Below are 24446 nucleotides of genomic sequence, written 5' to 3' on the forward strand. Positions count from 1 at the left end.
AGCAGAACTCTGGTGTGATATCTCGGCGAGGGCCGGAATAGAGCATCAATGGGGACTGACCTGAATTGTATATCTGCGAGAATCTGGAAGACCCTTTGTTTCGAACGAGGAGCAAATCCTTTTTGAACCCTTCAAGAGCGGGACAAAACCATTTACCTACTCGAAACAGCGGAAGTCCACCTCATGCGTCTATGGAGGCACAGGAGGAATGGAGAGAGAGGGGATGTTGCACCCAGTGAACAAATTTTGCTCTTATTTTGGACGAGCGTCAAGGGTGGGTATCGTAATTCCTCCTCAGCAGCCTCAGCGGCCTCAGCAGCGGCCTCAGCTGCCATCCAAGACCTCGTTCATCTCCGCCTTTAAAGCAGCTGTCCAAAAGAACTGGCTCAAGACACGATCCAAACGGTCCGAATCGCAATCCTCCGGACACTTCTCCCGAAACACCCTCTTCAAGGACACTGCGTTTTCGGAGTCTGCACCATCCGTGGCCGTCCAGCTATTGACCAGGACAAGCCACATCCAGACCAGGCAGTCCATTTGTGCGGTGGTGGTGGTGGTGGTGGTGTCGCCGGCCTGGTTCGTCGGGGCATTTCCATCTCGCACCGCTGGCTCCTCGACCCGAAAGGCCGGAAGGTCTTGGGTGAGGAGCAGCCTGGGCGTTCGAAAGGCCGTGTGGCTCGCGGACAGGTAATGCCGGTCCGGGGAGAAGGCGACGCTGGCGTAGCAGATCAGCGCGAACACGAGGTACTTTTCAAAGTTGGGCGCCGGGTCGAGCAGGCAGGTGCAGGCGTCGCTGAAGTCGGTGTGCCGTCTGCGCGCGGGCAGCGAGGCCACCGACTCCATCTGCCGCGCGACACCGTCGGGACGGGACCGGATGGCGTCTTGGTAAGAAGCGATGTTGGACAGGACGGTCACTATGTCCACGGCGAGTTTCCCTTGGGTCGCTAGACAACGGAAACCCGGTGGTAGCTTGGAGAGGAGGGATACCGTCTCTGCAGAGAAGGGTGGACAGAGGTATACAGGATTATATGGGGGTTTGGAAGACGCAAACACGGAGGTGTCGCGGTATATATGCGTCCACCACGACTCGAACCTGAACAGCCCACCGGGGGTGGTTGTGTATCAGTGGTAGGAACTTTCGAAGCACTCCATTTGGACGAGTATCATGCGAATGGTGAAAGGGGGCCTTGTTAGAGAGTGGAAATACAGAGAGGCAAGGAAAAGGACAAAGCGTACTGCAAGACGGAGCATTTCAACATGCCATCCAGCCCAAGCACGTCCAGTCCGCCCCGGGACTCTACCATGGTCTTGATCCCGCGCCGATGCATCTGGAATGCCTCTAGATCGCCAAATGCACTCTGGGGGGTTGTCCTCATCGTCAGTTCTCGCCTACCAAGCATGATCCAACGGATTCCTACGCTGGAGGAGCAATGGAAAGGAGGGGAAATAACCAAGAACTTACGGCGATATGTCCCAGGAACAGCGCCGCGATGATCACACCATCATCATTAACGTCTCGTTGTCGAAAACGACGACGTCCACCAGGACTACGGTCACGATCTTCTCCCCCTCCGCCGCCGCCGGGATCCTCGTCTTGTGCAGCCATATGCTGACGCAGCTTGGAGAGGGCGACCTGGACCAGACGAAGCACCTCCGCCGAAGGAGGACGTTTGTTGTTTCTGGCGTTGTTGTTGTTGCTGCCCCCGCGGGAATTCGACCGGAAGACGTCGCGCACCATGTTGACCACGGCCACACCGGCGTGCAAGGCCACCTCGTGGGTCATGAGGTCGTAGTAGCTCTGTCCGCGGATAGAGGTGAGCTCGATATAGCAATACTAAACGCCCCGGATTTCGTAACATGGAATCCACAATCCCCTGCACCGGCATGCACGAGGATAGATAGCCCAACGCATGTACACCTGCAACTCAATCACTTACCTTGGCAAACGTATTGCTCACGTCGAAGATGTGGAATACCGGCGCATGCACCAGATCCGGCCGGACGGTACTGTCTGCGCCCGCTCGGGTCGCGACGACCCAGTCGTCAGCAAGCCGTGGCAACTTTGAAGAACCAGTCCAATCAATCCAAAAAGGTTTGGAATTAGGTAAGGGGCGGATGCTCTATACAAAAGCATCCCGTCTGCTCTTTCCATTGAGAAACTCACAGAACTCAGCCGCGGCAGGGAATCCAGGAGAGTCGCGGTGCGGGACGCCCGGGAGGATGTCGACTGCACGGCTCGGCGGGGGGGATTGTGGTTCGAACCGGTGAAGAGGGCTGGAATATGTATCACGAACTCGAACAAGTTCTTGTCTGCTGGTGGTTGTGGTGGTGGTGGAGGTGGTAGTAGTATTCGGCGTATTAGTAATAGTATCTTCCTCCGCCACCTCCTCCTCTTCTTCTTCCTCTTCGTACAGCTTCCTTCCGCTCCCCATCGACGGCTTGGGCAAGAGCTTCCGCCCTCCCCCCAGCCCAGCAGCCCGGGTCTCGAACGCCTTGACCTGGACGGCCCCGTGTCTCTTGCGGTGAAACGCCATGGCGGCGTGCGAGCGCGCCTGCGAACTGATCCGCCTGGGCTGCTGGGGATTGCGGGCCTGATAGTAGTACATGCCCGGCGTGTTGACCAGGAAGAGCAAGTCGAAGTCGGCGGCCATTGTTCGCGGACTGTTGGTTAGGGGGTCTAGTTCTGACCGTTGGGTTTTGTTGGTCCTGTTTTAATATAGATGGATGTGGTTCTGGGGATGTTTTCTTTGCCCTCATCGACGAATGGCGAGAGTCGCGCGCGAGTTGTGGGTGGGTGACGGTGGCTGGGCGGCTCGTTCTCAGCAGCTCGTCCTGACTGAGTGACTAGGCTCGTTGGTTTCTTTCGATTGACGGCAAGAGATTGTTGGATACCCAAATGCTCCAGACGTTCTCATGCTGTCGTTGCGTAAAACCTCGGCGCACGAATCTTCGACTCGCCCCAATCTCAGCCGGCTCTTCGATCGCAGATATGGACTTGGTTCGCGACCGAGGTCTCTTGGAGGGGAGGAACCGTCTCGTATTCGCTAGCTCGTCCTCGACGGTCTTTCAAGCTGAAGTAGACAGGGTTCGAGATTGCCAGGTCGGTCCATCAGCCCTTTGGACCTCATTGGAGTCACGCTGCCAAAGAAACTGGGTTAGTCAGCGGGCGAGCCCAGGTCGAACCCTAATGGCCGTGTTGAGGTTGATACCGCAGTATAGCCGAATGGCAACAAGCTTGTGGGAGGCAAGAGAGCGGAGGAGAGGATAGATATAAGGGTGGCCACGTGCGAGTTGGTGAAATGGTCTACGATATCCCGGATGATCGATGTAATATTCACTTATTATTATGATTTTCTTTTGAGATATCGGCGGCCTATTTTGGCCCTGGCATCGTGATAGGGGGTCCTGAAGCCCACAGTATGACATTGGCAAAAACAATATAGTAGACCCTGAACGCCGATGCTCGTCATGAACGGACAAATCAAGTCGACAGTCGCGAACTCATGTCCCTGTATGAGACCTTGGCTCCGAGACCCCTCGAGCGGATAGATGATCTCGAGCAGTAGAGGCATCGCGGATACTAGAGCACTGGCATATGGTCTCCATCACTGACTCCCTGATCTCCTGCTGTGGGAGAGTCCATTGCCGTTCCCATTCCCGCCACCTTTTGGTCCTCCCGTGTTACCCGCCGCAGACGTTGCTCCAGTCCCACCTCCGACCGTCGAGGGATTGTTGTTCATGACTGCGGCGACAAGGCTTGCGGCCGGGCCACTTTGTCGACCTGGCCGACGACCTCCGCCAGCATGGGAATTGCTCCCCTTGAGTGCCTCCTCAATGTAATATCCGAACACAAAGCGGTATAGATCTCGAAGCCACCCAAAGCCGTATACACAGCTTGTCATCCCTCGAACGGCTCGCGCGAGTTCGACTGCATTGATCCGTCCCTGCTCGGCAATTGTCCCGGCGACGCCTAGGCTGCGGAATGTGCTGTCATTTGCGATGGTCTTACGGTAGTTATCCAGAAGCGAGACTTGCCACGCCAGAGTGCCAAATGCGGTGTCAGGCAAGTTCCTGGCGAAATTGGGCAGCGAGTTCATGTTAGGGTCTGTCGAAGCCCGGGTGTAACCTCGGCCAGTGGCCAGGGCAGCCTTGACAAACAACGTCTTGAGAAGTATCAGAGTCGGATCCTCGGCGGGTGTACGAACAGTCGAAACCGTGGTTGCAGACATGGGATTTGGACCCCCTTCTGAGGCGGCCGAAACAGGAACCGAAAGAACCGACGAGGTCGTGGACCATCTGTGATTAATTGCTGAAGTTGGGCCTTGATTTGCAGAATGCGGATTACGTGGCTGAGTGGGCGGATTCGGTGACAGTTGTCTGCTTTGATTAGGCGCCGGGGTGGACGAACTTGAAGAGGTAGAGGACATTCTGGATGCTTCCTCGGCCCCGAGCACGAGAATATTGGGAACAGGAGCTTCGTCCGGTGAGATGGTGGTAACCGTGTCCTCGAAAATCGTGGTCGGTGTCTCGGGAAGTACTCTCGGGTTGCCGTTCTCGTCCAACGGAGCGAAACCAGATCGTTTCGCTTGGTTGAACGCCTGGGTGAAGGTCGTTTGGCTTGGCCGTGGCGTTCCACGTTCAGGGCGAATCTGCGTCCAGCCTTCGCGGAACAGGTCGCACAGCTCCCAGCACGCTTGGATTGCTGAGCCGAGGAGCTCTTCGTCGGGCCTCTTGCCTTCCCTGCGGTTTTGCCTCAGGCTAAACAGCATTTCCGCCAAAGACCAGCACGCACGAAGGAGGGAATCCGTCTCGTCTGCCATCTTCGACTTCTGCTTCATCAGCCGGTGGCACAGAGTGATATAGAAATCCAACGTCCTCTCCCGGAAAGCTTCAGGGAGACTGCGATCATGCGTATTAAACAAATGGTTGTTCAACTCAAAGCTGACCCGGAGGACAGAGTCGGCCGTCTCGTTATCACGCACGCGGACCTCGAACAGCGCCTGGCAGAAGTCGCGACAGAGATCAAGGGTCGGTCGAGACGAGTTGTGAGAGAAGGTTTGCGACAAATGGCTATCTCGAGTGTCGTACAGGTTCTGGCACAGCTTCCAGCAGGATTTCCACGCTTGCTCCTGCATGTCGCCGCGGCCCGAAAAGTTGAAGATTCTCTCACGGTGAATGTGGCTTAAGCTGGCCAATGTGTTGCACAACGTCCAGCACTCGGATAAGGCATTGCGGAGGGCTTCGATTTCAGCTTCGGCATCACGTAGGAACCGTTGGCCGAGCTGACTTTCGTCCCCGGTCTCGTCGGTGCTGGGGTGGTCAGTGTCATCGCCCTCGAGAATGCCTACAAAATGTCAGTAACCAGGGATGTGCCAAGGAGCGGTTGGCCTCACTGGCAAGACTAGAGCCAGGACGGCTGAGGGAACTGAGGTCCTGTCTTGTCTGTGCTCTCGGAGTGCGCGACCAGTCATGTAGAGGGAGCGAAGGAAGAGATGTTTGCAGCGGCGTTGGAGGCATCGGAGCCTCATGGGTCTGCAGCTCTCGGGTCAGTACTCTCGACACAGCAGAGCGCGCGCTTGCTGCTCACCTTGGCGCCTGATCTAGTCGCCGGCGGTTTGGTGACGGTAGATCCTGAAGCCACTGAATCAGTGGAATCCGCCCTTGCTCTTTCAATGTCCTTGGTTTCTCGTGTTGGAGGCTCTCCCGCAATGGCCTCTTGTGGCTCTGCTTGCTCTTTCTCGGGGTACGACTGAGTAACCTCCTGGGTTGGCTAAGTGCAGATGTCAGTAAACGCCAGCAGCGCCTGCAAACACTTCTCCATGATATTGGACATACAAATTTGCCAAAGCCTGTCGGTATATGGATAACAGATTGAGGCTCCTTCTCCTCTTCCAGTCGTGCGCGGAAGTGTTCGTCCAGAGAAGGACCCGTGTCGACCTAGGTCTATCATCAACCCACGATTATTTCCAGTATCGGTGTCCACTCATCATACCCGCAATGGAGTTGCAATATGTTGCAGACCCTCCCTCAATGGAGAAGTGAACGATGGCCTCTGTGCGTCATTGAAAGCCACAGGACCTGCGGTCACTGAGCCTCTTTCTGTGCCCTCCTCTTCCACTTCTTCATCCACGTCCTCAAAGTTGGTCACGTCCGAAGCCACAGGCGAGGGCGCCACGGGATCTTGGGGCGAAGTAATATAGTTGGCAGGTGGAGGTTTAAGCTGATTGTCAGTTGTTGTACTGATAGCAGAAGCAGCAGGAGACCTGGCCCAAGTCAGATCCATTTCGTCCACACTTGGAAATTGGACAACCCTACATGGGGAGACCAGAGTTCGCAGCTGTCCGAGGTCGAGGCGAATCCGGATGGTCTGGAAAGGGCGAAAATGGGGAGAACAACGGATTCGTCGAAGGACTAAACCCCAGAGGCGCTCTCACGGCCATCATCTTTCTCTGCTAACCTCAGCGGCCTGCGGCACAGTCGGCCACGATCGCGAGGTCGATCTGCACCAGCAGAGAAAGGGAAGATGCGTGGTGGCGGAGTATGATGGGCAACTGGAGGGCAGACAAGACAGACGAGGCAGACTACTGTCAAGCGCTGATAGAATTGCCCGATGTTTGGTAGATGCCGCAAAGCGTCGCACGGCTACTGTTGCGGCCGCCTAAACGGTCGCGTGTGCGGCACAGCAGGTTGGCCCAGGGATATTCAGAATCGAGAAAGATGGTTGTATAGAAGCGTGTGGTAGGAGGAGACACAATGCGCCCGGTCATGGATAAGCAAACACGGCACAGCACATGGTCATGGTCAATGAGCAATGATACCACTGGCACCAGGACGTGTTGGACAGTAATTGGAAGACACTCAAGAGTCCAAACTATGTCGATGAAGAAAGAGGGTCCCAAGCAATGGAGGGGGGAGAAAAACTTGAGAGGGCGGAAATGGTACCTGGTCTGTTGGTGGAGGCCTGATGTTAAGTGTTGGCGTATGGCATATCAGAATACCGAGAGTGAAGCATCTGATTCGATCAACCGTGCATTGTAAGGCCCACGATGCTGGCTATACCTCTGTTGGGTTAGGAGATGGCACAATGGGGGAAACAGAGAGAACACGGATGAGGAAGCCAGGTCTGAATACGGGTGTGGTGTGTGCGTGTCAGAGACACAGAGCGATGCTGGAGTCCAAGACTCGCGCCGCGCCTAGCTCGTGAGCTGGGCCAGGGGTACCAAGAATGTGATGCTAGGGTCAACGGAGAGAGACCGGCGGTTTCAGGAGGTGCAGCGCGTCGAGGACGAGGTATGAGTGGTAGGAAGAGGTGAAGATGGGCAAAGTGGAACGAGGTCGAGTGCAATGCGAGATTCTGCAAAAGGCCAGGCGATCCACCCTGACAGCTCTTCTCCATCCATCCACCTTGTCCGGAGGGGATATCCAGGTCGCCGGAGAATTTGTGAACCAGCAGGTTGGAGCGCAGAGGAGGAGCTAGGGCAGCCGGGAGGGCCAGATGGAGAAAAGGCGAGAACCTTGGACAGCCTGTAACAGGCAGATGGCCCCCCGTCTGCCACGCGACAGCGCCAGCAGCAAAGCCCGAAAGCTTGGAGTGTGATGAAAATGTAACTCAGGTGCATCAAGCTCGCAGAAGCGTGGAAAATGATCACCGCTGGAGGGCAGCGGCGCAGTCGACGATTCGATGGAGAGGGTCTGAGAGGGTCTGAGAGGTGTAGGTTCGCAGCCAGGTGGAGCGCAGGCAGAGGGTTAAGCGCCGACACAAGGGAAAGGAGGGTGCGGGAGGCAGGGAGGCACAGGCACCCGGCGACATCGGGGTTGACAAAGAGAGGTTGAAGTTGAGGTGCTAGAGTGAGAAGAAGGAAAGAGAGTGACAAATGGGTGGGAAAAGATGCAACTGGGGTGGAGGGCGGGGCGGATGGAGGAGGAAGAGAGAGCCAGCCACAGATACCAATCACATGTCACACAAACACGCAAAGCACTTGTCCAGCTGCAAGTAAGCGCCCGGGCTTCTAGAGACCGGGTCTTTAACTGGTGGGAGGTGCATGAGCAACTTAGGTGGAGTAGATAGAGGGTGGTGGTGGTGATGGTGGATGGAGGGGGTTGGATTGGGGGCACAGAGATACGAGTAGTAGGTAGTGAGCCTTACCGAGTAGGTAGCTTAAAGGCCACAAAGTCACTGGCCTAGGTCCTACATACCCTTGTAGATAGCCTACGAGTCCCTACATATTCTGCCCACAGAACTAGGCAGTCTAGGGACTAGGGTCCCCGTGCGGAGTATCTCAGACCTACTCGGAGAGCTGACACCCTGTACGTACTGGAAAGCCCATGTTCCATAACTTCAAGCCAACGAGAATCATTCATACATACACACGAGGTGACTAGTACACATCCTCGTCAAAAGGTAAGAGCCGCATCATGACCTTCATGTCTCTTACTAATGCCTTCGTTCCGTGGCCCCCAACAACACCATGCAAAATGAACAAGATGAACCATCCCGGTCGTCATTAACTGTCCTTTCCCGTTGAAGGAACCATTGATTGACCCAGGCAAGGACCCGGCTCTGTGGATTTATCGAATGGTCATCTGCTTGGCCATTGCGCCGCCTTTGCCGACGCCGCCCTCCCTTGACGCTGCCGCACTGACGCCCGCTTTCCGCTCAAAGATCTTCCAAAACTTCAAACTTTCATCGGCCGCTGTGAGTGCTCGTTAGCCCGTGTCGCCTCGATACTAGTAGGAAACCTTGCAAACTCACCTGCCGTTGCCAGCATCTGTCCGTCGGGACTGAGGCAGCTGTGAAGCACTCGAGTCTCGTGGGCGGGAATCTCCACATTTCGCACCAAAGTCGGATAGCTCCAGATGCTCAGGGAATTGTCTGGGAAGCCGCTGGAGCTGACCAGTTCGCGGTAGTGATTGCTCCATTTGAGACTTGTCACTTGTGATCCGGTGTCGATGCTGTTGACTCGGGCCCCCGTCGTCGTGTTCCAAAAGTGAATGTGTCGGTCGTACGACCCGCCACCAGTTGCCAGGAGGTTCAATTGCCAGGGGCACCAGCTAAGGGCCTTGACCGCCGCGCGGTGATTCTTTTTCGCAAACTTGGGAGCGGCCAATGAGCGGGCGTCCCAGATGGACACCAAGTTGTCGTTCCCACCCGTTGCCAGCTGCGCGCCATCACTGCGCCATTCCAAGCCACACACTTCCGACGTGTGGGACACCAGCTCGGCAACCTTATGCTGGGCAACTCGGACGTCATGGTTGAAGACGAGCCCACTTCTTGCCCCTGTTGACAAGGTGTGCTTGTTCCATCCCATCACACCTACCCGAGTTTCATGCCCGAACATGCTCCGGAGCTTGGTCCCTTCTTCGACGTCCCAGATCTGGACTTCCCCGGAACCGAGGCCCACGCCAACATAGGCGCCGTCGCCCGACCATTTGACACTGCTGACATAGGTGTCGGGCGAAGTCTCCAGAAGGCAGGAGACGGTGCCACTGTCGGCAGACCAGACATAGACATTGCGCTCTAACCCAATGGCCACCTGGTTGCCCGAACTCCAATCGAGCAGATTCAGGTAGTAGTCGTCGACCAGGCCAGGTGCATCCAACACTCGCTCAGGTGCGGATTGGATGCGGCGACGGAACTGGGCAGACTGAGCATTGGCTGGCTTCAGTGGGCGGTTGTATTGAGATCGGAGATCAATTGGCTTGGATGATTCCGGAGGAGCAGGCTTGAATTCAAGGATTCGCTGGCTTGTTGAGATGCCACAGGCAGAAGCTAGTGATGATTCATAGGCACTGGAGTCGGGGTTGGTACGAGTAGTGTAGGTTGAGGTGGTGTTGTCATCCTCCAGACCAAGACCTTCTAGTGCGGTGGTGATATCTGCATCCGCACCCCGCGCAGAGATCTCAAAGGCACTGGCACTTGCAGCGTTTGCTAGGACTATTGATCCATCCACTCCCGCAGTTCGAGGTCGAGTGTTCTCGTCTGCCTTGCCAGACCCAGCAGTTGCCAGGCCCGCACTTGCAGCTCTGTTGGGAATGAATCTGTCTGCGGTGTTGTTGGGGAGTCTGATGGTGGTCTTGCCTGTCCTCGACCGTAGCACCGTCTCTTTCCTTGACTTTTCTCTCGATGGTGTGGCACTTGTGTTTGGCCCGGTGCCTGTCAACGTCCAGTCTGAGACACCTAACTCTAGTTGCTTTGGTGACTGCCGTCCCTTGGCAATATTGGACTTGGGCGAATTGGCATAGGCAAACTTGGATACCGATCTGGAGATGGAGCGAGAGAAGAATGCGGAAGGATCTGACTTGTGAATTGACTGTTCTTTTCGCAGAGGAGTGGAGGGGGAGGAGGCGGTCGACATGTTTGTGGCAACGCTTGCAGTTCTCTGCCTGGGAGATGGGGTGAGGGGCATTCTACCACCTGCGGTCTTTGTGGAGAAGAGGCCATGATGGCTTTTGAGAGGTGTTGACACTGAGGCTGTTGCCATGGTGTCTAGATGTGTATGTTTTTGATCGAACGGACAAATCAATGTTTCGATCAGGGTCTGCTGTTGAACCGAGAATCAATCAAGACCTCGGGGGGTTAGTAGTGGTTGTCGATTAAGCAATCAGAACTAGTCGAGAAAGTATCTGTGCCTGGGTCCAGCAATTCAGTGATTATCTCAAGATGCTCAACTGAATGGATCCTGAGAAGCTGTCGGTAGTTGTTAAGTTAGTAAGTCTCAGTGTCGCTGAAATTGTTGGATGATTGGGTAACCGAGCGGTGTTCGTGGCACGGCAAGGCGATGCAGTCGGGGGTTCGACCAAATCTAGCAGATGCGAGTGTGATCTAATGGACTGTATGCTATGCACATGCAAGGATGTATGCGTAGAGGAGGGAGATGTGGATGGAGGAGCGGGAGTATGGTATAGGAGAGAGAAAGAAGAGTTCTTCAATGATCGGTCCCAAGTTGCAGTTGAAGTACTTTCCAGTGTTGGTGGGGATGTCTGCCACGGCAACGGCGACCCACAATCCACTAAACCCTTTGTGGCACTAGTCTCGCCGTCGCCCGTCAGTAACGACTATTCCGTCAGCGCCAAGCAAGGAAACTAGGAAGAATATTAATCCGATCCGCTTGCGCCGGGCGTCAAACATCCTGCAACCTGAAACTTTCGCCGATCATTTTTCATCTTCACTCCCTTTTCTGCAATCCTCTGGTCATGTCCATCTCATACCACACACGACGATCGCCAGCAGAGCTTTGATATTCAAGCCTGGCTTCAACCACTTGGATGAGCCTACGGGCTTCTTCAGCCCCCAATCTGCTCCTTCATGAAGTTGACCAAAGCTTTTAGACCAAGCCCCCGGTCCTAACCAAAAAGCCTCTCGCCGTAAACGCCGAAGCCTCAGTTAATCTTATGATGGCCCAGCCTGAGACACCACCACAAAATCCTCCTTACCCTGCGCCTACTGTATCGTTCACTTTTGGTATCTCCGCTCGGGCTCCTGGTTCTGGTGCCAACACTCCCACAGCCAACACCTACCTTATGCCGACCAGTCCGGCTAAGAACCCTGCCGGCATGAACAACGCCCTGAAACCAAGAATCACCAAGAGCACCGGACAGAAGCCGGCTTGCCTGGTTAATGCATCAGTCACCTATTGCGGAAACGACCAGATCTACGCCTTTGGCGGCTTCGACCAATTTACGGATGAGGTCTACAATCACGTGCTTCGGCTGGATCTGAAAACGCTAAATTGGGCGCTAGTAGATAATTATGGAGATATCCCCGGGGTGCGGATGGGGCATTCAGCATCGCTTTACCAAGGCGACAAACTGCTGGTCTATGGTGGAGAAAATGAACATCGGGAATATCTGTCAGATGTGGTCATCTTGAACCTGAAAGACCATCACTGGACCCAACCCGATGTCCAGGGTCCCATCCCCAAAGGCAGAGCCAGACACGCCGCGGTCGTTTACGAGGACAAATTGTTCGTCATCGGAGGGCTGACCGGAGAGGCCAATTATATTCTTGACGATATATGCTACCTGGATCTGAAGACGTGGACATGGTCCAAAACATGGAGTTTCGTGCAGAGGTTCGATCACTCTGCCTGGATATGGGGAGGTCGACTATGGGTGCTAGGAGGTCTGGGCGCCGATATGGAACGCGCCTCAGAGATTTGGTGGCTGGATCTGAAAGGAAGTCCGGCTTTGAATGGTTCTGGCAGGCCGTACTCTACCGTGGGCCGCGTCCCCGCTACCAGACATGAAGGCATACCGCATCCCAACCGCGCTGACCGAATCGACATATACACCGCGAACTCGGGCAGTATACACATTCGATCGACGAGGCGGGAGAAGCCAGTCGCACCCGGTGCAATATCGTCGTTGAAATTTGTTTCTGGCCCTCATGTCCCTCTCCAATCGTCCGGCACGCACTTCCACGTTTGCTCGTCTGGCGCTTTGCTAGACTTTGTCACGCCAGCATCGACTATTCGTCATAATGAATGCAACCTGTCATCCCTCGAGCTGGACTCGTTGAGATGGCAAAGATTGGTCGAAGGTCCCGAGTTATTCCAACCAGGCTACAAATGGCATTACTGTACAATCAATGAGGATGGAACCAAGGTCTGGTTGCTTGGATCCTCTGGAGACTATCCTACTGAGCCCAATCAAGAGCTGCAACTGAGCGAGGTTTTGGCAGTCGATCTCAAACGGTACGGTTTGCTCGGCAACCTTGACTCCTCCTTCGCATCTGAGCAGAACCGCATCCTGGCCTCCGAACGGCAGACAACACACACCGCTCCCGCTGGCGGTTTGGGATCTGGCCTCGGCTCCGATCTCGCCATGACATTTGACCAACCCCCAGAATCCGGCAGCATGAGCGACTTCATCATCACGGCGAACAACATCCCTGCGGATGAGGACGACAACGTTTCGGAAGCTGATTCTCAAATGCGATTCTCCACCAACACGACTAGCAGTCAGGTATTTGTCTCTGAAAGCTCTGCTGTGTCGCCACCGATCCATGTTCACAAAATGATACTCCAAGCTCGCTGGCCACACTTCAAACGTCTCTACGCTTCAAAAATGATTGAATACCAGACTTCGCGCTTACACATCCCTGAGCCATACTCGGTTGTACGCGCGTTTCTGTACTACCTGTACACGGACAGCATTGCGCCGCACCCTGTGTTCTGCCGTGACCTCACAGACGTCGCCGGCATGCTCGTAATGGCGAACCTTTATGACATGCCGAAGCTCCGCCTTCTGTGCGTGAACCGCCTGTCGCGCGAGATTGACATTGAACATGCCGCCGTAATTTGGGAGCGCGCAGGACGTACTGAGGAAGAATGGCTGAAGCAGCGCGCCGCCCGCTTCTGCATGACGAACTTCGGGCGGATCGTACGTACCGAGGGATTCAGGAGCCTGAGTCGGCAGTCTCTGATGGAGCTTTGCGAGGTGGTGGGGATGGAAGGGCGCGTGGTTGATGGTGATGAGATGGATGACGCCGATGGCGGGTTCATGCAAGGTGGGGGCCTTAGTGGGCGATATCGACGAAGGAGTCATCGACCCAGTGGGGAGGCGGACGAGACAGAGGGGGATGACGATGACGGGATGGACATGAACTGATTTCCATCGTCCTGCCTTTCCGATTGACGCAACGGGATCTTCTTGGTTCAACGCAGACCAAGAGAGCTTGAGACCCAACGGGCCCAATCCAGCCGCGAAGCACACCAAGATGTTCAATTCATCAACACGAGAAAAGGGACATTAACCCCCAACTTCCAACCCTGACGAGGTTCGAACTTTCATTCTTCAGCAAGAGTTTTTACCGCGTTGTTACGGCAGATTTTATGCAGGGTTTTGAGGCGAAGCATGGTCGGAATAACGAAATGTGTTCCACACACACAAAAAAAGAGGAAGCCTAAGGAAGGAAGGAATCTAGGAGCCCAAAACATGAGGCATAGCGAGGATACAGAATCTGTCAGGAATGGCGAATACCGGATGGTGGACACTGTACGGGGACCGGGTTGGGATGGGATAGGATGGGCTGGTTCGGGTCTGAGTAAAGGAGCGAGGCTGCATGGTGCTGTATAGGTATGCATGTAGGTAGGTGCGTTAACATACGTAACTACCGCGACTTGTAGCCAGCTATGTAGGCAAGCATGTATGAGCTACGGATGGCATTATTCTTGACACCAAGCAGATAAGCCGTGAGGGTTGGTGTTGGTATCGCATGCTTCGCCCCAATTTTTGACCGACTGCTTCGTGTCGCGTCGTTCTCTTTCTAGTACATGTATACAAATACAGCCTCGAAAAGCCCTATCCTAATCCCATTCGAGGATCGGCATGCGTCCGAGGGGCGGCCCCAAGGTGGCCAAGGGCAGACTGCACAGTGCGGAGGTCAAGTCAGGTCTGCGCTGCATCTGTTTGGTTTTGCTGTGCTGGGTCTCCATCATCACCTGTTTCCTGGCCGGAGCCCATCCCTTGGATGTTACTTCTGTTCATCCTCGCATCTCGTACAATGGACGAAGTTGCCAGGTAGTCGAGTTCGAGCCGACGCTTCAATGCATTTGGATCAAGCCTCCCAACCTGCAAGACGTTGTTCTGCCTGCTTATCGTGTTTTCTCGAGCCTGCTGTCCAAATGTTCTGCGCTAGCAGATCCTGTTTTCGCGAAGCCTCCAAGGCTTCGATGTCGTGGTTGTCATGTTCCCGTACCGACTGGTCCAACCTATCTCTTCTTTCCTCCGGGTCTCGGTTTAACCTCTTCCGGCTGCACCCCATGCAACATAATCTTATTTGGGGTTTGAGGTGTATTCTTTTGATAACCTTGACTCCAATCGTAGCATACCGCATACGCAAACACTGTCCCTTGCCTATTGAATGCTGTGGCCGTGATTGGCGCGCCCACTGCTGGATAACCCTTGAGACGATGTTTCGCATTACCGTCCCAGAAGTGGAAAGTTCCATCGCTGCCTGCCGTCGAAAACGTTCCATGTACGGGGTGAAAAGAGATGGCGTTGACAGCATAGACGTTGGCAACGTCGCGATTGGGACCAGTGGCGGAGGGTGTGTCGCGGTGGCATTTGAAGCTGAAGTTGTTGTCGGCGGCTTTTTCTTCCACATATTGGATTGCACATCTGCCCTCGATACTGCCCACCGCGAAGCCCGTGGCATCTGTGAAGCAACTAACCACTCTAGTCTGGAATTTCAGCGGAGACTGTACCGACTTGTAAAATTTCTCGGGCGAGTTAAGGTCGACAATATTGATATATCTGTCTGCAGTGCCAATGACCAGAAGCTTGTTCTTGACATCCATCGTGTAGACTCGCTCTTGACATTGTAATGTTGCGACCGGGTTTGGGGTTCGCAGATCCCAGTATTTGACGGTTCGGTCCCACGAGCCGGTAATGAGAATGGGCGAGTTATTGATAGTGGCGAAGCGACACGCTCGGACGGGCTGTTCGTGAGCGACCAGAGTCTGCGGAGTCATATTGCCCGATCCCAGGTCAAGGAGCCGAAAAGTCTTGTCGGCACCGCAGCCTGCGACTTTTTGTCCGTCCTAATGTACGGTTAGCATATCGCCCCAGGCGAATCATACTGCGACAGAACTAACCTCTGACCATGCGCAACCCAAGACCGGGGCGTCAAAATCCATAGCAGCCTTCCCCTCGCTCTGCCCCTGCTCGTTCACTTGGTATATCCGGACCTTTTTGTCCCATGACGAGACCGCGAGAAAGTCGCCCTGCGGCGAGAATGCGAGATGAGATGTGCTGTCCTCTGGCGGTTGCACCAAAGCGACATCCTTTGACAGATCTCCGGTGGTGCTTGTGGTGGCAGCCGCAGCGGGTGATGATCCAAAGAGCGTGGACATCTTACCGAGCTATGGCGCGGAAGCTTCAGAGGTGGTTTCAACAGGGTATTGCAAGCAGCAGGAGCCGGGCAAGAGGTTATCTATTGAGCGAGAGTCGAGTAGATGGTGGCTAGCACGAACAGGCAGGAATTCGGTGCGGCCAACGCGTTGAACATCTCAAGTTTCGAAACAGCGCGACGGCAACTTTCGACCGCCGTTTCCCACGCCAAGGCTGCGGACATCGAGTCCACGTCCGTATTTGGAAGTACTATGGCGCCGCCCTACAAATAGACTGTGAGTCCTTTACGGCAGCGTCGGATGATGCCTGTTTGAGCGCAACAGATTAAATTGGGCCTAGTGCAATTCAGCATCCACTATCGGATCGATGTTCGACTGTTAAGCTAGAGCAGAAGATTGTTAGATGCCTTGGGGCGAGTATCATTGAATGTTGTATTGAACATGGAAAAGTGAGCCTCAAGCAATCAGCTTATCAGGAAAGCCAGGCAAAAAATGCTTCGACGTAAGAAGCATGTCATGATCGGCTGGGATAGGCTAATTTGCTTTGAAGCAGGCGACGGGAAAGTCTGGTCTGGCCACCTAATCGTTCACGAGGAGAAAGAAGTTATTGCTTCCTTTGTCAGACGCAAGCCGCCATTGTATCCGTCCATGTGTGTCAAACCCGCAGAATGCGTCGCAGCTCACGACAGTGTCGTCTACATGCCGCTACGGCAACAGAATGTAGGCGACATGGAGGGATTCGTGGAAGCAATGTTTACTTCTCTACGTAAGCGTCTCGGCACCCGATCAGATACGGAATGGTACTTAAGATGTGCACCAGTGGCATTATCATGGCACTCGTCTTGCGGAAGACTTACTAGTGAGAGAACACGAGGACAGATGAGGCGCCCTCCATTAATGGTGAGGAGGCTTTTGAAGAGAGATGCAAGCAGCAGGAATTCATAGATTGAGGGATATGAGAGCTTCTCGGCACTACAATATATGGTGGAATAGAAACAGAGGGAGACTGCTGCTTTCATCGATCAGTATTGGCCGCATCCGGGTCGGAGACCAGGGTGCACCATGCACGAGGCTGAGGGATTCGCCTCGCCCCATTTTGAGACCGAGTCCACGACATCCGTTGGAACGACCTAGTAAACGCCGACCCTGGCCTCAATTGAAGGTGCAGTACTTCAGCTTGTCCTCGTCACCTTCATTGATCTCTTTCCTGTCGCATTTTCTTGCTTGCATACATTACCGCAGGCTAGTGACTGCTGCCCTAGCCAGCCTGTACCACACCAGCTTTTACCTCGATCACTACCTCGTCCCTTCCATTCCTTCACACCTCTCCCACCTCGATGAATTCCAATACAAGAAGAGGCAATCACAGACACCTGCGCGGCGCCATGCCACCTGAGACTTCATTCCGTGGGTACCCCGGCAGCAGAGCAATCATGTATCTGTGTAAGCTATCCCTTCCACTCCCCCACCAGGAGGAAAACTAGCTGCTGTTGTTGCGGTGGAAGACGTCGCAACTAGAGACGGCTGATTCTGGTCCATTCCACACAGGTATCGCAACCTGCGTCTGTGTCTGGGCAGCGTGGCATTGGAGCATGGGAGACCTGCAGACCGAGGGTCTTTGGAAAGACTCTCCCAGCCTCGAGCAGCGACAGACGCTGCACAGCCTGAACAAGCACTTCACAGTCAAACTGGCCGACATTAAGCAAAAAAGATGGTGGACTTTGATAACCCCAGCTTTTAGCCATATCCGACTCGACCACATTGTTGGGAACCTGATGGCCTTTTCCGAATTTTCGAGGATGCTACTGGTATCTGGGATTGGTCCCCTGCGGTATGGGTTGCTCATTCTCGGCTCCGCTATTTCAGCACATCTTGCATTCTTATACCATGCTTCCCGGCGGCGTCCACCCCCGTGGTGGTGGGCCTTACTGATGCCGCGCATAGAGTTACGGGCACTTGGCCTGTCGGGCGTGGTCATGGGTCTGGGTGCCGCGCTATTTCTGGCGGCTCCTAAGATCAGAGTGGATGTTTCGAGGACACAGTCGCTGCCAGGCTGGCTGCTAATGGTGGTGTACATCGTCTACGACGCTTCCAGGCTGGATGACTCGTCTTCGGAGGTTGCGCACGCAGCACATCTGGGCGGGGCCGCCTTCGGAGCCGTCTTTTATTTCCTCGCCTTGCGAGGCAGTACCGCGCTGCCATACTTATGGCTTTTGCAAGAGTAAGAGTATCAATATTCTGATGGGCGGACGGTTGGAGATTTGCCTGATCCAAAGGAGCGGCAGCTTGCCGGTATGGATCAAATAAGGGGGAATGTCTTCTTGATTCAATGTCGGTGGTGAATCAAGTGTGCAAAAGGGACAAAGGATAAACCAAGAGCAACTTCGAGGTATTTAGCGGTTCGGAAATAAACCTTGCACGAGCACAAGGGCAATAAGTATCAACTTTTGGCAGCAACCTTGGGAAGGCTGAAAGCTTAAAGAGAAGAGCTGCAGCCGGGTCAAGTCACAACTGTGGGATTTTCTACACAGTATATAGATAGTTAGTGGCCAATCGATGAGCCTGAGCGTAGCTTTTACTCGTCTAGCTGAGGGAAACAAACGAAGAACTGTTGGTCCAAGGCATTCCCATCAAGTTGCCCCAATCAAGCCAAGGCATTTCTTACCAATGGCACTCCGGTATACTTCTGAACCAAGGGCATTGCACTTTCCAAGATGAGTGACGAAACTCCTCTAACCTTCTAGACAATATGTCTCTCATCCCGTCTTCTTCGCGATCCTAAATTCGTCCCCGAAGGGTCTTCCAATACAACGGGGGTAAGTGTTCGTACTCTATAGACCATGAGACCCTGACAAGTCGAGAGATTGTGGCTTCATCCATGTACAGTGTGCTGGCGCCGTCTCGCAGGAACGCCTAGATGGCGTGAAAGTATCCATCCTCATCTGGACCGTCGCCTTCGAACTCATCTTCACCCTCCCCCTCCCCTTCGCCTTCGTCTTCAAACTCGCCTTCCTCCCCGAAATCATCTTCTCCGTGGCCCTCCTCGTGAGTCGCGAAATGCTCTGTGCCTTCTTCCTCCTGGGGATCGAAGGCCTCGTGGGAATCATCCTCCGCCGCCCCAAATTGCTGCCCCGGGTGGCCTTGCTGGGTTGGGGCGGCGGAGTGGCTCTGACCCTGGGTGCCGTGGGCTTGCACCGCCTGCAGGAGCTGCCTCTCGTACTCGATCGAGTCCTGCGTGAGCGGCGGCAGGTCCGGGATGCCGGCCTGCGCGAAGGCCTGTCTCACCTGCCGGTCGAACTTGGCCTGGCCGGCCGGGTTTGTGGGGAGAGGCGGAGCCTCCAGGCCTCGACTGTGGAGCACTTCGACCGCCTGCTGATTGAGGCTTGCCTGTGCGTTGCGCTGGGCCTGCGTGTCCAGGTCATCCTCGCCTCCTTCATCCTCGTCATCGTCGTCGCCCAAGTCTGCCGTGGGGTCAAAGTCGAGAGGATCTTGCGGACGCCTCGCGGTGGGGTTTGGCGCCGTCGAGCCCGACGGCGCTGGTGCCGCGGTTCTCTCGGAGACGGTAAACGACAAGAACCCGTCGGTCGACGTGTTCGGCCTGTCGTCGTTGAGTGAAGTGGGCGCTCCCCTCCCGTTGGCCTCCGCATACGCCACCGCGAAGAACCGCCCGCCGCCCTCGAAGAGCACCGAGTGTGCCAGAAACACAAAGTTGGTCGCCGAGACTGGAGAGTCGCCCTGGTATAGCCGGCTCGGGGGTTGCTTTTGCAGCTTGTGCGGATTGGGGACTTGCTGGGTATATGTGATGGTCCAGCCGGAACCCCTGGGCGCCGTAGGGTTGGACGGGCCTGCTGGGCTTTGTGTCGAGCTTCCTGCCGTGGCATTGGGAGGACGCGGGCGCCTGAACATCGAAGGTAGTTTGGATGCCATGGGATAGATTGGTAGATCAACAATAAGCGCTGGGGAGGAATGTGAAAAGCAAAAAGAAACCACTCAGATAACACGTGCTCGTCGAGATAGAATGTAGTCTATACAGATTGGTGTAGCGGGAAAGAGAAGAGCGGATTAATAGTAGTTCACAGAGCAGTGACTGCCCCTCGCTTCCTCGTGCTGTTGGATGGTCTGATATTTGATCTAGTTCTATACTGGACAATGCCTCCGAGTGCACAAATTTAATACCTCGACTAAGCAGCCCGCACGCCATCCTTCAGCCCAAAACCCAGTGTTCGCGTAGCCCAAGGGGGATTTTGGGTGACCTGGATAATTGGAGGCGGTAGCGAAAGGTAACGGTGACAAAATCCCATGAACTTACAATGTGGACTAAGAGAGAGCGAGGTATGAAAGGACACCTTCTCAGAGTGACTATTTGTATTGAAGGATTGCAGGGCTCCTCCTGATTGGTGCCGGCGGGGATAAGGCTCGCCAGGCTTATATGTCGATATCCTTAACCCTTTACTTAGTAATACAATACTCCGTCTTGTCCGTCTCACCTCTGGATAAGTTGTCCGGGGCCTTTTCCTTTTCTTCAGTGGTTGAGCTGATGCTAACTAGCGCCAAGGGAGACCGTGAGTTTCAACCCCCAACTGCGAGGCTTTGACGCCCAGGTAAGGTGCCCCGCTGGAAGGAAGTGGTATCAATAGAGCATGTACACAGAGACTCCAATTGACACTTGTGATGAGGCGTCTTCTGCGGATGGAGTCTCCTGATTCTTGGTCGGATCTTCATTCGGGCGTCCATTTCAGCTGCATGGACACTGGAAATATGGAGTTACAACTTTGCAGGGCCACGATTAATTGACCACTGACAGATTCGCCGTGACTGTCGAATCCCAGAGAGGCATTGCAATAACAGGCATTTCTCTTCTCTGGTTACCCCTTCTCTGCTCGACTGAGCCCATACTCGAGCCAGTTGGGTTGCTGTAATCGTGGGCGAGTTTTCCAACAGAGGCGGCTTAGTCAGAGCGGCTTATCAACAAGCCCTGAAGCCTTTGGCCTGTTCCACTTTCAGTGACAGGAGTCTCGGAGTGGAATGCCTTGCGCGATCACGGCGGAGCTGACGCAAGGCTCATTACAGTAAACCGGGTCTCAAACAACATTGCCGGCGTCTATTCTATTTCTGCAAAGTATAAGCGATGTGGCATGCTGCGAGTCATTCCCGTGACAATTGGCCGAAACTGGCACCTTGGATAGTAAGCCGTGGGGAAACCGGATTGTGTATCTCGCATGCGACTGGCGAACGTCCAAGGAGAAAAAGGTACTGAGCGGACCGTCCCACTGTGACTTATAACGTGGCAGTGTACCTGGCTTATTGTCAGATAGTCTGATGATGGGTCCATCAGCAGCCGTTCTGGACTTGTAGGAGGAATCTGGTGAAAAGTCAATGAGCCGGAATGGCTTCGTATGACACTGGTGCACTTTCCAATCTGGGCACCAGGCCATCCTCCACCGCTGGATTCATCTGACTTCTATATTAGACAACCCACTTTATCTCAGTCCGGTCCGGGCAGAAATCAAAAAGTTGACGCAGAAATGTGAGTGGGGTGTGTTCGATGATGTGCTTCTTGTGCTTGATAGGGTCTGCCGTGTTTGGGGTCAGAAGGTCTAAATAGAGCATAAGTACATCCCCTCCAAGTCTTCTTTCTCCTTATGGCATCTGGTGGGATGGCTCGTCAACCTGGGTATGAGATGGTTTCGTGCAACATCTCCGCCCCTTGACATCCATCGATACTCTGGCGGACGAAGATGGCGACCACTTTTCGGTCGGCCGTGAAGATAGTAGCATCCTCCAGCTTGATCCTCGCTGAGGCGGGAACATCCGTACAGTCCCTCACTTCTGGCAGGCCCTTTTCCTCGATCTCGATGACGCGTTCTGCTATGCTGGCGAGCATCGCACTGTTCCAGATCCCTTCCTGCCGTGGACCGTTGTGGAGCACATCAATCGCCTGGCGTCTGAGCTTCGGGTGCCGGCAGCGGCTGGCCACGAGGTACAAAGGGAGGATCATCCCTATGTCGAATTTGGGGTAATGCAGAATGCGCCCCTGTGGCACAGTCAAATGTTTCGTGTTGACGATGTACGAGCCCAGCGCCACTAGCTGGGAGAAGTCTGGAAGCCAGGAGTCAAACTCCATTTCTGAGGCAAAGGACGCTGCCAGCGCCCAGAGATGGACGGCCAGCCGTTGCATTTCCAGAATGATGCAGTTGCGGCGTTCCAACTCGGAGAGATTCTGATCAGCTCGGGCACGAAAATCGGCAAAGACGGCCGACCATTTTCGGAGGAAGTTGCTGCCGTCTGCACATCGCTCTGGATCCGGCGAGTGCCGGCTCTTGACGCCGTGGATGATTGAACCCATGCAGTCGTTGAAGGAGTCTCTTGCCTGGTCGGGTGTCTCGAACCTCTCGGGCACGCTGGGCAACTTGGGTGTCAACGCCGGCACCAAAACTCTCCTGTCCATTCGCCGTACGGGGAATAACAGAGACTGCGTGATCAGCCTTTTGAATATGTGGCCCAGTTGGACTTCAAGTTCGTCGCCCGCGCCACCGTTGCCTCCCTCTGCAGCTTGAGCCTCGCCGTGGTTCACATGCCACTCACAAAAGAGGTAAAGCCCACACGAGAGCTGGCGTAGCGCGGATTCGTAGTGGTTTTGAAACATCTCGAGACAGGTGAAGAGCAAATTGCTGATCAACAGCTCCACGGTGGACGGCTTGGACGCTTGCTCCATGCTCTCCCTCAACTCGGCGACGGCAAGCGTGTACTGCTGCAAGGTGAACTTGTCGCATTCCCAGTCCGCTGTGCTCCTCTTGTGCATCCCCGGCACCACGACGTTCTCCCAATGCGAAGCCAGGGCAATCATCGCATGTCGCAACGAGCCCACCGTTTGAGCGACTTGGAAAGTCAGCCTCGTCCAGAAGCTGGCGTCGAAGTAGCCCGCCAACCTCTCGGCAACGACGTCTCGGAAGTACCTCAAGGCGCGGCATTCCCGCGGAGACTGGCCCGGCGTGTGCGCCAGCCGCCGAATCGTGAGCTTCGGCTCTGTCGGTTCCCACAGCACGAGCCTTACTGCTGGTTCGCTGGACTCTGGCGACTCGAGTGCATATTTGCATTGACGCCTGCTCTTCTTGCAGGCGGAGCAGCGAGGCCGGAGCTGATCACACCGCACGTGTCTGGATCTGCAGGTCACACAGCCTCCTCTGCTCTTTGGCGCGTATCTTCGTTGTGCCATGTTTTCTGTGGGTTTCACCATTTCGAGGTTGGCGCTAATGTCACGGCAGACGGTATATTGGCTGGTAGATGCAACGGTGTTGAGAAGAGAGCAATACGAAGACCTCTCCCGAATTTGGCAGGATACGTACACCCTAGATGACAAGCATCCGATCTTCTTGAGAGCTGGAACCGAGTTCTGTGCCTTCAGGCGACATGGTCAGATCAAGAAAGATGTTCTCTCGGCTTTTGCCGCAGCTGGCAGCCTTATTTCCGCATCCCAAATTTCCTGAGTTGGTGGGATACGAGGTACGAGCAACGAGAAATTCCCTGATTAAGGATGGTCGAAGCGCTGTTATAGGCCAACTGTTCAGTATGAAGACGCCTCTACGAAGTCAATAATCCCTAAATCGTGCGGATATTTTTCTGCCTGGTCATATATTGCATTGATGCGCGAATCAAACACACACATCATAAGGAGCGTAAGGTAGTTAGTGATACATAAATGCAGATATTGGTACAAGTACAGGTGGAGGCATTTTGTCTCGTGGCCCACGATCTTGGTCGGGTTTTGGAAAGGAGCGTCGTCGTTCGTAGTCCAAGCAAGGAAAAAGGAAATCCAATCGCCCATCGTCATGGTCTTCTATTGTCACAGCTTGTGTGGCTTCGGCTCTTCCTCCCTTCGCCTCTGTCAAGTATAAGGAGAGACAACATGAAGTCGTCGCACACAGTCTCACAACACAGTTGTGGCATGGCGAGGCAGAAGTCATGCCCCAAATTGGACACCGCGTCTGTAAGAGAGAGCAGCGGCAGACCAGCGCTCGATGCGCGAAGAGGGTTTAACGGCTCTTTTCTTCTGCGAGTCTGCTGCCACCGCGGCGGCCTTCTCGGCCGGTGTGCTGTCGTCGGGCGTAGCATCGCTATCAGCGACCTCGTCTGCGGTGCCGGTGGTCGCACCCGTTGATGACCCTCCGGCCGCCGTTGTGTTATTGGAATCTGTGCTGGTGCTGGTAGCGCTGGTGGTGTTCGTGGCCACAGTAGCGGCGCTATCCAGCTGCACGGGAACGACGCCGCCAAAGGGCCCTGCTAGAGCTTGGTTCTGGCATCGAACCATGCAGACGTTCTCTTGGCCGGCCACGGTGCCCGTACAGGTCTGACTGGCTGGGACCTCAGCAGTGAGAGGCTGAAAGAGAGACAAATCGATCATTAGCATCCTCTGAGCTTTCGGATTCTTCGAAGCTACGATGCTGGTATGCTGGAGAAGGATAGGCTTACAAAGTCTGTCTCGGCTCCTTTAGGATCATTTCCTCGCACGCCGGGAACGTTCTGGGAAACCGTCATCTGTGTTCTATGTCAGATAAAACTCCCCATTTTGATACATTGTGATGAGAGCTTGCCTTT

At 54.6% G+C, this 24446-nt stretch overlaps 5 protein-coding genes across 5 annotated transcripts; 1 reads left to right on the forward strand and 4 right to left on the reverse strand.

Annotated features, from left to right (window-relative positions):
- Window positions 1-324: 324 nt before the first annotated feature.
- On the reverse strand, window positions 325-2651 carry PV07_01732 (uncharacterized protein; the record flags this gene model as incomplete). The annotated part of the gene is made up of 5 exons (XM_016388293.1): window positions 325-1093; window positions 1237-1358; window positions 1463-1798; window positions 1938-2060; window positions 2127-2651. The coding sequence occupies 5 exons, from the start codon at window positions 2649-2651 to the stop codon at window positions 325-327; spliced, it is 1875 nt and encodes a 624-aa protein (XP_016255221.1).
- Window positions 2652-3327: 676 nt separating this feature from the next.
- PV07_01733 (uncharacterized protein) lies at window positions 3328-7589 on the reverse strand. Its single transcript, XM_016388294.1, has 6 exons — window positions 6316-7589; window positions 5993-6263; window positions 5836-5937; window positions 5588-5770; window positions 5394-5532; window positions 3328-5344 (listed from the first exon to the last, which is right to left on the reverse strand). The coding sequence occupies exons 1-6, from the start codon at window positions 6441-6443 to the stop codon at window positions 3606-3608; spliced, it is 2562 nt and encodes an 853-aa protein (XP_016255222.1). The 5' UTR covers window positions 6444-7589; the 3' UTR covers window positions 3328-3605.
- A 517-nt stretch (window positions 7590-8106) lies between these two features.
- PV07_01734 (uncharacterized protein) lies at window positions 8107-10906 on the reverse strand. The gene is made up of 2 exons (XM_016388295.1): window positions 8753-10906; window positions 8107-8693 (listed from the first exon to the last, which is right to left on the reverse strand). Exons 1-2 carry the CDS (start codon window positions 10479-10481, stop codon window positions 8569-8571), a joined length of 1854 nt encoding a protein of 617 aa, XP_016255223.1. The 5' UTR covers window positions 10482-10906; the 3' UTR covers window positions 8107-8568.
- A 271-nt stretch (window positions 10907-11177) lies between these two features.
- PV07_01735 (uncharacterized protein) lies at window positions 11178-14265 on the forward strand. The gene has a single exon (XM_016388296.1). The coding sequence runs from the start codon at window positions 11392-11394 to the stop codon at window positions 13606-13608; it is 2217 nt and encodes a 738-aa protein (XP_016255224.1). The 5' UTR covers window positions 11178-11391; the 3' UTR covers window positions 13609-14265.
- On the reverse strand, window positions 14058-15994 carry PV07_01736 (uncharacterized protein). Its single transcript, XM_016388297.1, has 2 exons — window positions 15597-15994; window positions 14058-15542 (listed from the first exon to the last, which is right to left on the reverse strand). Exons 1-2 carry the CDS (start codon window positions 15852-15854, stop codon window positions 14712-14714), a joined length of 1089 nt encoding a protein of 362 aa, XP_016255225.1. The 5' UTR covers window positions 15855-15994; the 3' UTR covers window positions 14058-14711.
- Between the last annotated feature and the right edge of the window lie 8452 nt (window positions 15995-24446).

The sequence above is a fragment of the Cladophialophora immunda genome (genome assembly GCF_000835495.1).
Source record: "Cladophialophora immunda strain CBS 83496 unplaced genomic scaffold supercont1.1, whole genome shotgun sequence".
Classification (NCBI taxonomy): domain Eukaryota; kingdom Fungi; phylum Ascomycota; class Eurotiomycetes; order Chaetothyriales; family Herpotrichiellaceae; genus Cladophialophora; species Cladophialophora immunda.

Coding starts and splice junctions, on each gene's coding strand:
- PV07_01733 (XM_016388294.1), bottom strand. CDS start 6,443: ATGATGGCCGTGAGAGCGCCTCTGGGGTTTAGTCCTTCGACGAATCCG. Junction 6,264..6,315: donor GCGAACTCTGGTCTCCCCAT/GTAGGGTTGTCC, acceptor GACTTGGGCCAG/GTCTCCTGCTGCTTCTGCTA. Junction 5,533..5,587: donor CGACTAGATCAGGCGCCAAG/GTGAGCAGCAAG, acceptor CGAGAGCTGCAG/ACCCATGAGGCTCCGATGCC.
- PV07_01734 (XM_016388295.1), bottom strand. CDS start 10,481: ATGGCAACAGCCTCAGTGTCAACACCTCTCAAAAGCCATCATGGCCTC. Junction 8,694..8,752: donor ACAGATGCTGGCAACGGCAG/GTGAGTTTGCAA, acceptor GAGCACTCACAG/CGGCCGATGAAAGTTTGAAG.
- PV07_01735 (XM_016388296.1), top strand. CDS start 11,392: ATGATGGCCCAGCCTGAGACACCACCACAAAATCCTCCTTACCCTGCG.
- PV07_01736 (XM_016388297.1), bottom strand. CDS start 15,854: ATGTCCACGCTCTTTGGATCATCACCCGCTGCGGCTGCCACCACAAGC. Junction 15,543..15,596: donor TGGGTTGCGCATGGTCAGAG/GTTAGTTCTGTC, acceptor ACCGTACATTAG/GACGGACAAAAAGTCGCAGG.